At 43.8% G+C, this 15700-nt stretch overlaps 1 protein-coding gene and 1 long non-coding RNA gene across 3 annotated transcripts in view; one reads left to right on the top strand and one right to left on the bottom strand.

The window, feature by feature from the left end:
* The first annotated feature begins 1005 nt into the window (after positions 1 to 1005).
* LOC115168402 (nuclear pore membrane glycoprotein 210) overlaps positions 1006 to 15700 on the top strand; it is a 51862-nt gene continuing 37167 nt past the window's right edge. Inside the window, exons 1-6 of one of the 2 annotated variants that reach the window (XM_029723646.1) lie at positions 1006 to 1246; positions 1462 to 1655; positions 2817 to 2956; positions 10376 to 10507; positions 11870 to 11966; positions 12285 to 12435. In XM_029723646.1, the coding sequence (XP_029579506.1) occupies positions 1489 to 1655; positions 2817 to 2956; positions 10376 to 10507; positions 11870 to 11966; positions 12285 to 12435 (687 nt within the window). In that variant the 5' untranslated portion in view covers positions 1006 to 1246; positions 1462 to 1488. Of the gene's footprint in view, positions 1247 to 1458; positions 1656 to 2816; positions 2957 to 10375; positions 10508 to 11869; positions 11967 to 12284; positions 12436 to 15700 lie in introns of both variants that reach the window. The other variant, XM_029723645.1, reaches the window with a different exon arrangement.
* LOC115168403 (uncharacterized) lies at positions 11728 to 12792 on the bottom strand. The gene is made up of 2 exons (XR_003870663.1): positions 12469 to 12792; positions 11728 to 12016 (listed from the first exon to the last, which is right to left on the bottom strand). It is a non-coding gene; the product is annotated as an uncharacterized LOC115168403 (long non-coding RNA).

Below are 15700 nucleotides of genomic sequence, written 5' to 3'. Positions count from 1 at the left end.
TCCTTGAAAAGTGCTATATAAGTCCTATGTATTATTATTATTATGAGCCATCCTCTCTTGCTCCCAGCTAATTTACTCAACTCGTCTAGTTGTAAGTGGTTGGGGCCAGCTATATTATGTTCCCATTTCTGTGTCAACCAACTCCATGGTTTAGATTGGCACTAATTAATATAAATAGGTAATCCATAGGACATGCATGTACTTAACTCAGTCCTCTGCTGGTGGTGACTGGTGAGAAATAGAGACAGAGAGGCTGGTAGTTAGAGGAAGAATTGGGTTACTGAAAGTCGTTTAGACCTGCGGACCTCATGAACAACAATCACAATGAATGATTCACTACTCACTGACTAATGCTGTACAGTGATCCTCAGAAGTCTGGGGTCAAAGAGAAACAGACATGAGTACAATCTGTGTTTTGAAACCCCACTATAATTGCTTGTATCAGTAGAACTCTATGTATCAGTCTACCAGGAGTTGAATATCTTGAGATTGGCTACGCTAGGGGTATGGTAACCCGTCCCAGTCACACCTGTACATAATAGCCCTATTGTTATAACAAACATCCATAATTCACCTGATGATCAAACTGATTGAGCTCTCCCTCAGTAGGCGGCTCAGCTGCATAGTCAAATCCAATTTTATTTGAAACTTGCTTCCTGGATGACAGGTGTAGACTAACAGGAAAATGCTTACTTACAGGTCCATTTCCAACAATGCTGAGTTAAAGCAAAGATAAATAATAAAACATGTACTAAAACAATTGTGACATGAGGAATAAATACACAGTGAATAACGAATAAAAAGAACGAGTGAAAATAACATGGCTATATACAGGGAGTAGAACATACTTTATATATGTTGTTATGTGTCAGTTGTGGTGGTAATGATACATACTGTAGGTTGCTGTATGTTGCTGGTGGGCTAAAAGCTGAGCAATACTGCATCTTTAAGACAACGCGTCATCATCGCATCACATCCACTACTTTACTTTGTAAATGACGTCAACTGCCTCCCAGCCAGCATGCACGCTGCAGCTCTAATTATTTCTAATGGCGGGTATTTCTACATAATAATTGTTGAACTTACCTTTTATCCTAAACTTAGACGGTAGGGGAAGGTCTGCTGTATATTTTATCCAAGAGATTTGAAGGGTATTTGAATTAAAGGCGTCCATTTTTAGGAACCGGCGAAATGATCATAGTTATGCGGCTGCCGCTCTCCGTTATTGTCAGAAATTGAAACTAAGGTAACTATCAATGGTTCGAATGTTTGCTGAAGGAAATGGTTACAGTAGTCATGTTAGTTCATTGTAACGATTAGGTTACCCCGTGGTGATCACTCAGTGTCGGAAACGTTAGGATAATTGAGGATGGAAGAAATATACAATTATTGCACTGTAGGCTAGTTGGCTATAACCTCTAACATATTTTATTTTGTATTTTTTTCTATTGATAATAGCAGTACCTGCAATCTATCTGGCTGTCGGAAATGGCGATTTTTGCGCTGAACACGCTATCAGTGTTTGTGTTAATATCAAGTTCAATTCACACCACAAGTGCCTCATCAAAGTTGAATATCCCCAAAGTGTTATTACCACTTGCCCGAAGCACCAGAATAAACTTCACATTGGAAGCAACTGAAGGCTGTTACAGATGGTAAGTGAATATCTGTAAAAAGAGATTATCGCTCCTAGAATGACCCGCTAGGAAACAGACAACTGTATTGCTTGGTCCCCGCAGGTACCGTCTTTCATATCTTACTCATAGGTCGTGTGGGACGCGTTGCAACATGAACTGTTACACTGCAGCATATAGTCAAGTAAATCAGAAAGATTTTGTTTAATGGAAAGTGAAGTTCTTTATTGAAGCTATAGTTTTGGGATGGATATAATCTAACACCCATGACCATGCATTGAAAAGAATCTACTTGGGATCATGCCCACCGTGAGCCCCAGCCACATGCCCCCCATGTCAGGTATCCGCTAGAGCAGGGGTTCCTAAACGTTTTCACTCAGGCCCCCCTTCCTGCGCACGCCACTTCTATTTTTATGGGCACAAGCACTGTACCCCTCTTGTTGGGTGAGAGAATTTTGCAGGTTTAAAGCTTATTTCCTGCAATTCTACACATTTTGCTATGTGGTGCAGAGAACATTTTGCGGGTTAAAGCTTTTCTTTCAATTCTATACATTTTGCCATATCTAATGTTTATTCGTGTTATATTTGAGTGACTTAAACATTACAACAACTAAAAACGTTAATGACATGGGCTAGTTGATATGGACATTTCTGACAAGTTTATAAATAGCTCTCCAAAATATATAATGACTGACATGACAAGAGGAACTGATGATGCACTACCCAATTTTGAAATGGCACCTTGTGCGTTCTATTACAACTTTGAAGAGTGAGTTGAACGTTTGGGAACCACTGTGCTAGAGTGTGATGGTCAGTGGGACATGTTCAGCTCTCTGCCTGGTCTGCACAGTGCACACAAACTCCCATTCAGAGCTGACGGTACAAGTTAATAAATACTCTATCAACTTTGTCTTTCATTTTAGAATCTGTGCCTCATCAATCATATACATTTCCTGTCAAAACAGATTTTATTCTTTCCTGTCATTAGATAACAGCTTCCAACATGTCCTTGGGCAAAATCTGTTTTCTTAGACCGATTTATGCTCACCAGGTTTTGCTGAAGAGGACAGAAAGCAACCAGATGAAAGCAAAATGCATTTGTTTTGAATAAATACAAGTATTTATCTATAAACTTATATTGTCCCCGGAGTGTCTGAATACAGTACCTTTTCGTACCTCCAGGTCTTCCACCAGACCAGAGGTGGCCAGCATCGAGGCTGTAGAGGCTGACCTCAGCAGACAGTGTTCCCAGAGAGCTGTTCTCCAGGCCTGCTCCACACATTCCTCCAGACTCACCAGCATCATACTGGCTCAGGATGTCGGTACGTAGAGCAGGGCTTTCTAACCAGGTGTAGTTGGACCCCTGGGGGTACTTGGCCTATCCACAGGGGATACTTGAAGACTCAAGAAACCACAGGCTTACTGGTAAAATTCACATGAGGGGGTACATCAGGGGAACTCTGTGCAGAGCAACAACAAAAAATGTTGGGAACCACTGGAGTAGAGTACCTGCTTGGATGAAGAGAGAACATCTGCTTACTTGGTGTCAATGCAAATGTCAGTTTATTGTGGCTAAGCTTTTGGTCAAATAGCCTTTGTGGCCTTTTTGAAGCAGCATTACATGAGGCTAACATGAACGGGTGAAGTGCTACTACTTGCTCATCAACTAGTTCATGAGGGTCGAATTGAGATAAGAGCTGTATAGATTCTCTGAATTCTTAATGATAAGGACTTGTTATGCTTCGGTCCTTGGAAGTTGAGGTGATTTAGCCTAAAGGCTTCAGCAGAGAATCTACTCAGTGTAGTGCACAAGTCAGCCCTATTAACTATATGTTGAAACATTTCCCTTGATTAGCTGAATGAGGATTGGTAGTGCTGGGTTAGAACAAAAAAGTACATCCCTGTGGGGCCCAGTAAAAGGAATGAAGAACACTGGTTTACAGCATTGTGTAATAGTGTAAATCAGCGGTTTACTCCAATGCTATAGACTGGTTGGGTGCTAAGAAACAAAACCGACACGTACGCAATTATGGGGCAAAACAGACGGGGTTGGCTTAGATTGTTGACAACATGTGAATTATATTTCATCTCCAATGTTTATTGAGAACATTAATACATTTGTACAATGAGCACTTGTTGTCTCTCAAATACATTGTTACATCAAATTTTAGCCACGTCTAAAAAAAGTAAAATAATGGAATTAAAAAATATTAGGAAGAGCAATGTCGGTGTCCGGAGTGCATCTATACATACACACACTTCATGACCAAAAGTATGTGGACACATGCTCGTCGAACATCTCATTCCAAAATCATGGACATTAATATGGAGTTGCTCCCCCCTTTGCATTAAATAACAGCCTCCACTCTTCTGGGAAGGCTTTCCACTAGATGTTGGAACATTTCTGCAGGGACTTGCTTCCATTCAGCCACAAGCATTACTGAGGTCGGGCACTGATGTTGGGCGATTAGGCCTGGCTCGCAGTCGGTGTTCCAATTCATCCCAAAGAGGTTCGATGGAGTTAAGGTCGGGGCTTTGTGAAGGCCAGTCAAGTTCTTCCACACCTATCTCAACAAACCATTTCTGTATGGACCTCGCTTTGTGCACAGGGGCATTGTCATGCTGAAACAGGAAAGAACCTTCTCCAAACTGTTGCCACAAAGTTGGAAGCACACAATTGTCTACAATGTCATTGTATGATGTAGCGTTAAGATATCCCTTCACTGGAACTAAGGGACCCGAACCATGACTAACAGCCCCAGACCATTATTCCTCTAACATCAAATGTTACAGTTGGCACTATGCTTTTGGGCAGGTAGCATTCTTCTGGCATCCTCCAAACACAGATTCTTCTGTTGGACTGCCAGATGGTAAAAAGGTGATTCATCACTCCTGAGAATGCGTTTCCACTGCTCCAGAGTCCAATGGCAGCAAGCTTTACACCACTCAAGCTGATGCTTGGCATTCCGGATGGTGATCTTAGGCTTGTGTGCGGCTGCTCGGCCATGGAAACTCATTTCATGAAGCTCCTGACAAACCGTTCTTGTGCTGACGTTGCTGTAAGAGGTAGTTTGGAACTTGGTAGTGAGTATTGTAACAGAGGACAGACTATTTTTACGTGCTTCAGCACTCGGCGGGCCCATCCTGTAAGCTTGTGTGGCCTACCACTTTGCGGTTGAGCCGTTGTTGCTCCTAGACATTTTCACTTCACAATAACAGCACTTACAGTTGACCGGAACAGCTCTAGCAGGGTAGAGATTTGACAAACTGACATGTTGGAAACGTGGTGTCCTATGACAGCACCGTTGAGTCACTGAGATCTTCAATAAGGTCATTCTACTGCCAATGTTTGTTTGTCTATGGAGATTGCATGGCGGTGTGCTCAATTTTATACACCTGTCAGCAACAAGTGTGGCTGAAATAGCCAAATCCACTAATTTGAAGGGGTGTTCACATACAGTCATGGCCAAAAGTTTTGAGAATGACAAATATTAATTTCCACTAAGTTTGCTGCTTCAGTGTCTTTAGATATTTTTGTCAGATGTTACTATGGAATACTAAGTATAATTACAAGCATTTCATAAGTGTCAGATGTTACTATGGAATACTAAGTATAATTACAAGCATTTCATAAGTGTCAAAGGCTTTTATTGACAATTACATGAAGTTTATCAAAGAGTCAATATTTGCAGTGTAACAACAAAAAAATCCAGAAAAACGCATGTCAAAAATGTTATAAAATGATTTGCATTTTAATGAGGGAAATAATAATAATAATAATAATACAAATCAATTTATAACATTTTTGACATGCTTTTTCTTGGATATTTTTGTTGTTATTCTGTCTCTCACTGTTCAAATAAACCTACCATTCAAATTATAGACTGATCCTTTCTTTGTCAGTAGACAAACGTACAAAATCAGCAGGGGATCAAATACTTTTTCCCCACTGTATGCACGCACCACTTCTCCGTTTTTTATTTTGTTCAATTTTTTGATACAAGTTTTTTTTTTTATTTCACTTAACCAATTTGAACTATTTTATGAATGTCTATTACATGAAATCCAAATAAAAATCAATTTAAATTAGATTGTAACGCAACAAAATAAGAAACACCAGCAAAAGTTGAATAGGATGGCCTTGACTACAATACAGTATATACATATGAATTTGGTAAAACATTATGGAAACATTATTAAAGTGGCCATGTCTATTTACAGTTGAATTCGGAAGTTTCCACACACTTAGGTTGAAGTCATTAAAACTCGTTTTTCAACCACTCCACAAATTTCTTGTTAACGAACTATAGTTTTGGGAAGTCTGTTAGGACATCTACTTTGTGCATGACACAAGTTATTTTCCCAACTATTGTTTACAGACAGATTATTTCACTTATAATTCACTGGATCACAATTCCAGTGGGTCAGAAGTTCACATACACTAAGTTGACTGTGCCTTTAAACAGCTTGGAAAATTCCAGAAAATTATATCATGGCTTTAGAAGCTTCTGATAGGCTAATTTACAACATCTGAGTCAATTGGAGGTGTACCTGTGGATGTATTTCAAGGCCTACCTTCAAACTCAGTGCCTCTTTGCTTGACATCATGGGAAAATAAAATAAAATAAGCCAAGACCTCTGGGGGGAAAAAGATTGTAGACCTCCAGAAGTCTGGTTCATCCTTGGGAGCAATTTCCAAACGCATGAAGGTACCATGTTCATCTGTACAAACAATAGTACGCAAGTATAAACACCATGGGACCACGTAGCCGTCATACCGCTCAGGAGATGCATTCTGTCTCCTAGAGATGAACGTACTTTGGTGTGAAAAGTGCAAATCAATCCCAGAACAACAGCAAAGGACCTTGTGAAGATTCTGGAGGAAACGGGTACAAAATTATCTATATCTACAGTAAAACGAGTCAAATATCGACATAACCTGAAAGACCGCTCAGCAAGGAAGAAGCCACTGCTCCAAAACCGCTATAAAAAGCCAGACTACCGTTTGTAATTGCACATGGGGACTAAGATTGTACTTTTTGGAGATATTCCCGCTGGTCTGATGAAACAAAAATAGAACTGTTTGGCCATAATGACCATCGTTATATTTGGAGGAAAATGGGGAGGATTGCAAGCCAAAAAACACCATCCCAACCGTGAAGCATGGGGGTGGCAGCATCATGTTGTGGGGGTGCTTTGCTGCAGGAGGGACCGGTGCACTTCACAAAATAGATGGCATCATGAGGAAGTAAAATTATGTGGATATATTGAAGCAACATTCAAAACATTAGTCAGTAAGTTAAAGCTTGGTCGGAAATGGGTCTTCCAAATGGACAATGACCCCAAGCATATATCCAAACTTGTTGCAAAATGGCTTAAGGACAACGAAGGTTTTGGAGTGGCCATCACAAAGCCCTGACCTCAACCCTCTACAAAATTTGTGGGCAGAACTGAAAAAGCGTGTGCGACCAAGGAGACCTACAAACCTGACTACGTTACACCAGCTCTGTCAGGAGGAATGGGCCAAAATTCACCCAACTTATTGTGGGAAGCTTGTGGAAGGCTACCCTAAACGTTTGACCCAAGTTAAACAATTTAAAGGCAATGCTACCGCATATTAATTGAGTGTATGTAAACTTCTGACCCACTGGGAATGTGATGAAAGAAATAAAAGCTGAAATAAATCATTCTTTCTGCTATTATTCTGACATTTCACATTCTTAAAATAAAGTGGTGATCCTAACTGACCTAAGACACTGACCTTTTACTCAGATTAAATGTCAGGAGTTGAGTTTAAATGTATTTGGCTAAGGTGTATGTAAACTTCCGACTTCATCTGTACATAGGGCAGCAGCCTCTAAGGTGCAGGAATGCGTGACTGGGTGGAGGCTGGCTATTGATGTCTGTTTAACAGTCTGATGGCCTGTTTTTCAGTCTCTCGCTCCCAGCTGTGATGCACCTGTACTGACCTCGCCTTCTGGATAATAGTGGGTTAACAGGCCGTGGCTGAGGTCCTTGATCTTCTTGGCCTTCCTGTGACACCATGTGTCCTGATGGGCAGGCAGTGTGCTCCCTGTGATGCGTTGGGCTGACCGCACCACCCTCTGGATAGCCCTGCGGTTGTGGGCGGTGCAGTTGCCGTACCAGGTGGGGATACAGCCCGACAGGATGCTCTCAATTGTGCATCTGTAAAAGTTTGAGGGTCTTAGTGGCCAAGCCAAATTTCTACAGCCTCCTCTGTGTGGGTGGACCATTTCACGTTGTCAGTGACGCTGAGGAACTTGAAGCTTTTCACCTTCTCCACTGCAGCCCTGTCGATGTGGATGGAGGCGTGCTCCCTCTGCTGTCTCCTGAAGTCCACTATCAGCTCCTTTTGTTTTGTTGATGTTGAGGGAGGTTATTTTCCTGCTACAACCCTGCCAGGGCCGTCACCTCTTCCCTGTAGGTCTCGTCATTGTTAGTAATCAGGCCTACCACTGTTGTGTTGTCTGAGAACTTGATGATTTGAGTTGGAGGCATGTGTGGCCACGCTGTCATGGGTAAACAGGGAATACGGGAGGGGGCTGAGCACGCACCCTTGTGGGGCCCCTGTGTTGAGGATCAGCATAGTGGAGATGTTGTTTCCTACCTTAACCAGCTGGGGACAGCACGTCAGGAAGTCCAAGACCCAGTTGCATGGGTGACAATGAGCTTGGAGGGTACTATGATGTTATAGCCTGAGCTATAGTCAATGAATGGCATATTTATGCTGGTATTCCTCTTGTCCAGATGGATCATCATCCATGGATCAATTGGGGCGGTATGCAAATTGCAGTGGGTCTAGGGTGTCCGGTAAGCTGGAGGTAATATGATCCTTAGCTAGCCTCTTGAAGCATTTCATGATGACAGAAGTGAATGCTGCGGGTTGTTAGTAATTAAGTTACCTTCCCTTTCTTTGGTACAGGAACAATGGTGGACATCTTGAAGCAAGTGGGAACCGCAGACTAGGATAGGGATAGATTGATTATGTCCATAAACACTCCATGTAGCTGGTCTGCGCATGCTTCGAGGACCCGGCTAGGGATGCTGTCTGGGCCGGCAGCCTTGCGAGGGTTAACAAGCTTAACTCTCTTACTCACATTGGCCACAGAGAACGTGAGCGTTGGCACTGTGTTATCCTCAAATCAGGTAATGAAGATGTTTAGCTTATCCGAGATCAAGACGTCGGTGTCTGTGACATGGCTGGTTTTCCCTTTGTAATCCATGATTGTCTGGAGTCCCTGCCAGACAAGCAATCAATCTTGTCTGAGCCATTGAATTGTGACTCCACTTTGTCTCTGTACTGACGTTTTGAATGTTTGATTGCCTTATGGAGGGCATAACTGGATTGTTTGTATTTGATCATATTCCCAGTCACCTTGCCGTGGTTGAATGCGGTGGTTCGCGCTTTCAGTTTTGCCCGAGTGCTGCCATCTATCCACGGTTTTTGGTTTGGATAGGTTTAATATTCACAGTGGGAACATCTCCTATACACTTCCTGATGAACTCAGTCACCGTGTCAGTGTATGCGTCAATGATTTTCTCAGAGGCAACCCTGAACATATCCCAGTCTGCGTGATCAAAACAGTCTTGAAGCATGGATTCCAATTGGTCAGGCCAGCGTTGAATAGACCTTAGCAGGGGTACTTCCTGTTTAAAATTCTGCCTATAGGAAGGGAGAAGGAAAATGGAGGCTTGGACTGATTAGCCGAAGGGAGGGTGGGGGAGGGCCTTGTAGTCATTCTGGAAGGGAGGGTAACATCGGTTTAGAGTTTTTGAAGCGCGAGTACCGTGTGCGATGTGTTGATAGAACTTCGGTAGCGTTTTCCTCAGATTTGCTTTCCAGTTTGTACAAGGTCTAGTGTAGTTCCTTGACAGCTGTCGTGGTAAGTTACAACAATCACACCATGAGTAGTTAATCATGAAACCAACACCTCTGCCTATCTGCACGATGTATTGAGAACCAAGCTGGCTGTATGGACGGGTACAGTATATCTGGAAAGAGCCATGATTCTGTGAAACAGTGGTACAATCCCTAATGTCTCTCTGGAAGGAGATTCTCGCCCTGGGCTCGTCTACTTTATTATACAGGGACTGAATACTAGCGAGTAATATACTTGGAAGCGGTGGATGGTGTGCACGTTTTCTGAGTCTAGCTAAAAGTCCACCATGAATACTTCTTCTCCGCCGGCGGCGTCTTGGAGCAGCCTCTAGGATAAGTTCAATCGCTTTGAAAGGTGCGAACAAAGGATCCAATTCTGGTAAAAATACTGGTGAGTTAACGCCTCTCTGATATCCAAAAGTTCTTTCCGGCTGTGTGTAATATTGCAAAGAACATTCTAGGCTAATAAGGTGAGAAATAACAAAAAAATACTGCAAAGTTGCTTAGGAGCATCTTCACCTCAAAACAAGACATGGTATCAAGAACAAGATAAAACTAGCTGAAATAAGCCACCTACAAATCAAATCCCCACATGGCAGCTTCTTGTCATTGTTGCTAGCTCTCAGGCCATCCAAAATTACAACAACACCCAGACTTCTGCCACGTTGTACAGTCCGATACTGAATGTAACCCAGGACTCATCACAGCATGACCTATCAAACCTCAGCAGAGTTAGCCACAACTGATTCCTGACTTTTTTTGAATATTCACTTCTGGTTCTGTAGATGTCTCAAATGTTGATACAGTACCTGTGTATGTGACTCGTTTCCCCTCTCCACAGTAACGGGACAGGTGCTGCGCTGTGATGCCATCGTGGACATAATCAGTGAGATCCAGATAGTGTCCACCACCAGAGAGCTGCACCTGGAGGACTCGCCATTGGAACTGAAGATCCACGCACTGGACTCTGAAGGTGAGTGTTCAAGGATACACTCTTACTTATGTTTTATTTGACAGTTTGTGTCAGTGGTTCTCTTTTGGTCAACAAAGACCTTTTTACATTGGCATGTGCTGTCATCATAACACCTACCTATGTAATAACACTGTATTACTCTAACATTGTATCATAAAGTCCTGATTCCACTTGTGTTTTTTTGACAATATTGCTATGAATCATGTCAATACAATGTTACTAGAGTAATTAGTGTTCCTACAGAGATATAAGAACAACTGAGAAGTGCTACCCACTTCAGTATACTGCGTTTAGAGATCCACATTGTTGTGTGCACTAGAAGGGTTTAACGCCTTTTCCACTAGTGATGATTGTGATGTCGTGAGGCAGGCCTTCCATGTCGTGAGGCAGCTGTTAATGTCCCTGTTTGTTCTGTCTCACTGGTTTCATTATGGCCAGGCACAGACACTCTTTTACATGAGCTGGCGCCACAACCTGATTCTCTTTGATGACAGCCCCAAAGGCGCATTGCATTTCGGTGTTTGTTTTGGCCTTGATGTGTACTACGCTCAGAGCTGTCAAATGGAATCGCTAAAATATCGTGTTGAGAGGATTGCTGGTTTTGTTTGGGCTTATGTGACTGCAACCTTTAGGGACTTGTCAAACTAGTGAGCTCTATTTTCAGTCTTGTCCACAGTGATTTCTCCTTTATATGCGTAAACAACAACAGTAATTGTGTGATGTTGGGGATGCAGGGTTGTGGTCCAAACAAAATCATTACAATTGTGCTTGGTTTAGTTCTGCAACGGCAGAACTAAAGCTAGGAGAGCTCATGAAAGCTGTTGAAGACTCTTCTTGGAGTCATAAGTGCATTTAAAGGACTTTACTGCACACTTTGTCATTTATTTGATCTAATGTTGCACCTACCCCACATTTTCCAGGATTTTCATTATCAACAAATGCTGCAAAAAGTACAGTAAATGTAAAATGCACATGAATTCAACAGTGTAGTGTTTGGATTCAGTCTTGTCAGGTAAACTGTTGTGTCCTCACCTTTGGTCTAATAATCTTCCCATAATATCCAAACTGTTCCCTTTCAATTGCTACCGTTGTCATGCATATGCTTTTCATATTTCTTCTGTAAGAAACATTTCAATTTAGCCCTATCCATATAGGCCAATTCTTACAAGTGTAAATGGTTAAGTCCTTTCAACACTTCACATCAAATTCACAAGACAATGTTTTGCATGTCACATGTAATATATATTTTTATTTGAAAATTAAATTGGGCCATCTACATTTTTATGTACATTAAATCAAATCCCAAGCAATGGGCGCATGTGTTAAGCCATATCTCTAACCCCCAAATTGTTAATTGTGCAGGAAACACCTTCAGTAGTCTGGCGAGCTTGGTGTTTGATTGGACCATAGTGAAAGATGCAGACATGGATGGATTCCCTGACTCCTACAACTCATTACGGTGAGTTCCTCCACGTTGCCGTGCATTCAACCCTGGAGAAAGGAGCCTGCCTGTAGGAGTGAACGTAAAAGTAGATGGTCAACAACGTAATTATAACAACAACTGGTTTAAGGATGGCAGTTCAATACAAAGTCAATCTAACCTGTGATTTATCAGGTTATTTGAATACATTTGTATATGATTTGCCTTGTGCCAGAATAGTATATGATAGACCTCAGATTATCTTATCACAAGTTCAACATATTACTTAGGTTAATTGTAAGATGTCAATTTGTCACTGTCAATAATAGGCTTGTTATGCATTTTCCTTCCCTCAAGGGTTCTTAAATTCTCTGAGTCTACTTACACCCCCTCTGGTTACATCTCTGAGATGGAGAGAGTGGGGAAACAGGGAGATATCATCTTGGTGTCAGGACTGAAAACGGGCCACGCTAAGCTCAAGGCGAAAATACAAGAATCGCTGTATAAGGTATTCCGTTTAATAATTTCCTGAATTTCTTACCTTGTTCTTGAAGTAGTCTGTGGAGATGGAATATCATATTCTATAGTTAAGAATCAAATACTGGCTCAAGGACTGCAATCAGATGTATTTTTAGGAGCGAGGGACAGGAACATCAGAGGAGTAGAACTTTAGCTCCTTTTAAAAAGATTTATTTCGATCATCTCAGCTCGTGGCTGGCAGACAGCAGCCCTCCAGGGGTATAGACGGCTATAAATAACAGGCTGACTTGCGTTACTGTGATGTCACAGCTAGTAGAGTTAGTCTAGCCATCTGGACCGTCGCCAGGCGATGACCTGTTTGCTATGAGGTCACCCGTCTGAAAATAAAAAAACTCCAGGGTCATAAGATGGACCTAATATTAGTCAGAGATGACAGAACCACTGTGGGATGTTGTAGAACAGTCAGTTATAGGTAGCCTAGCTGTTAAGAGTGTTGGGCCAGTAACTGAAAGGTTGCTGGTTTGAAAGCTCGAGCCGACTAGGTGAACAAATCTGCCGACGTGCCCTTGAGCAAGGCACTTAACCCTAATTACTACTGTTCGTTGATCCGGATAAGTGTCTGCTAAATGACTGAAATGTAAATGTAATGATGCAAAATATGATTGCAAAGTTGACTAAATCAGATTGTATTTGTCACATGCTTTGTAGACAACAGGTCTAAAGGTGAAATGCTTACTTACGGGTCCATTTCCAACAATGCAGAGGTAAAGATTAGATGAAATAGAAATAGTGACACGAGAAATAAATACACAGTAAATAACGAGTAAAAATGACATGACTATATACAGTACCGAGTTGAAGTGCAGGGGTACGAGGTAGAGGTAGCTATGTACTATACATATACACTACCGTTCAAAAGTTTAGCATCACTTAGAAATGTCCTTGTTTTTGAAAGAAAATCAAATTTGTTGTCCATTAAAATAACATCAAATTGATCAGAAATATAGTGTAGACATTGTTAATGTTGTAAATGACTATTGTAGCTGGAAACTGCTGATTTGTTATGGAATATCTACATAGGCGTACAGAGGCCCATTATCAGCAACCACCACTCCTGTGTTCCAATGGCACGTTGTGTTAGCTAAAGAAAGTTTAACAGCGCAAACTGGCTCTAACCAGAATAGAAAGAGTGGGAGGCCCCGATGCACAACTGAGCAAGAGGACAAGTACATTAGAGGGTCTAGTTTGAGAAACAGACGTCTCACAAGTCCTCAACTGGCAGCTTCATTAAATAGTACCCGCAAAACACCAGTCTCAACTTCAAAAGTGAAGAGGCGACTCCAGGATGCTGGCCTTCTAGGCAGAGTTCCTCTGTCCAGTGTCTGTTCTTTTGCCCATCTTAAATTTTTATTGGCTAGTCTGAGATATGGCTTTTTCTTTACAACTCTGCCTGGAAGGCAGAGGATGGAGCATTCATCAACCCGTACGGCATGACGAGGTACTCCGTCTTCCACTCGTCTCCCTCCCGGATACGCACCAGATTGTAAGCGCTCCTGAGATCTAGTTCCGTGAAGAAGCGCGCCCCGTGCATTGACTCAATTGCTGTGGCGATAAGAGGTAGCGGGTAACTGTACCTCAGTGATCTGATTTAGGCCTCGATAGTCAATACACGGGCGCAGACCTCCCTCCTTCTTCTTCACAAAAAAGAAACTCGAGGAGGCGGGTGAAGTGGAGGACCGAATGTACCCCTGACGCAGGGATTCGGAGACATGTTTCCATAGCCGCTGTCCCCGCCTGTGACAGAGGATACATGTGACTCCTGGGAAGTGCGGTGTCTACCAGGAGATTTATCGCACAATTCCCCCCATCGATGGGGTGGTAATTGAGTCGCCTTCTTTTTGGAGAAGGCGAGAGCCAAATCGGCATATTTGGGGGAATGTGCACGGTGGAGACCTGGTCTGCACTTTCCACCGTAGTAGCACCAACGGAAACCCCTAAACACCTCCCACGACCACCCCGTGAGAGCCCTCCGTTGCCATGAAACAGTGGGGTCATGACAAACTAACCAGGGTAGGCCTAGCACCACGGGAAATGCAGGAGAGTCAATGAGGAAGAGACTGATTCTCTCCTTGTGACCCCCCTGCGTCACCATGCCCAGAGGAACGGTGGCCTCCCTAATCAACCCTGACCTAATGGTCGACTGTCTAAGGCATGAACTGGGAAGGGCATAGCCACTGGAACGATGGGGATCCCTAAACTATGGGCGAATTATCTGTCTATAAAATTCCCAGCCGCGCCTGAATCGACGAGCGCCTTATGCTGGGAATGTGTGGAAAAGTAACAAACAAAAACATGTGTGCAACAGAGGGCTTTGGGTGAGAATGGTGCCTTCTCACCTGGGGTGACGCCAGAGTGCCCTGCCTGCTGCCTCGACCCCCAGAGGGACCAACCCGGCACCGACCGGCAGTGTGCCCTCTGCGGCTACAGATGGTGCACGAGACGGAACCTCCTCCGGTCTCCCTGAGCGCAGCACCTCCCAGCTCCATGGGCATCGGAGTGGTGGTGCTGGGGGATGGAACCAACAGACCCCGCTCTGGACGTCCGCGGGTAGCCAGCAGGTTATCCAGCCGACTGGACAGGTCCACCAGCTGGTCGAAGGTGAAGGTGAAGGTGGTGTCCTTGCAGGCCAACTCTCGACGGACGTCCTTGCGCAAACTGCAGCAATAGTGGTCGATTAGGGCCCTGATTAGGGCCCGCGCCGCCAGCCAGGGTCCGGAAGTCCATCGTGAACTCCTGGGCGCTCCTCGTCTCCTGCCTCAGATGGAAGACGCGTTCACCCGCCGCTCTACCCTCGGGCGGGTGGTCGAAGACAGCCCGGAAGCGGCGGGTGAAATCCTCGAAGTGGTCCAGCGCCGCATCTCCTTCTCCCCACACGGCGTTGGCCCACTCCAGGGCTTTCCCTGAGAGGCACGAGACGAGGGCGGGCACCTTCTCACGGCCCAAAGGAGCCGGGTGGACAGTTGCCAGGTAGATCCAGCTGCAACAGGAAACCTTGGCAGCGTGCAGCCGTCCCTTCGTACTCCCGGGGAAGGGCGAGACGAATCCCACTGGGACCGGGTGAAGGGGGGGCAAGTAGTGGAGACCCTGGTTGTGCTGGTGGAGGCGCTGGAGGAACTCCCTGTCTCTCTCAGCGGTCCATGGTTTGGACAACGCGGTCCATGGCGTACTCCTGGGCCCGCTCCTCGATCCCTATACCAGGGGCACCTGCTCCTGCTGACTCCATATAAAGCGTG

The sequence above is a fragment of the Salmo trutta genome, chromosome 30, assembly GCF_901001165.1.
Source record: "Salmo trutta chromosome 30, fSalTru1.1, whole genome shotgun sequence".
Lineage (NCBI taxonomy): Eukaryota > Metazoa > Chordata > Actinopteri > Salmoniformes > Salmonidae > Salmo > Salmo trutta.
This window is presented reverse-complemented; position numbering and strand designations above follow the sequence as displayed.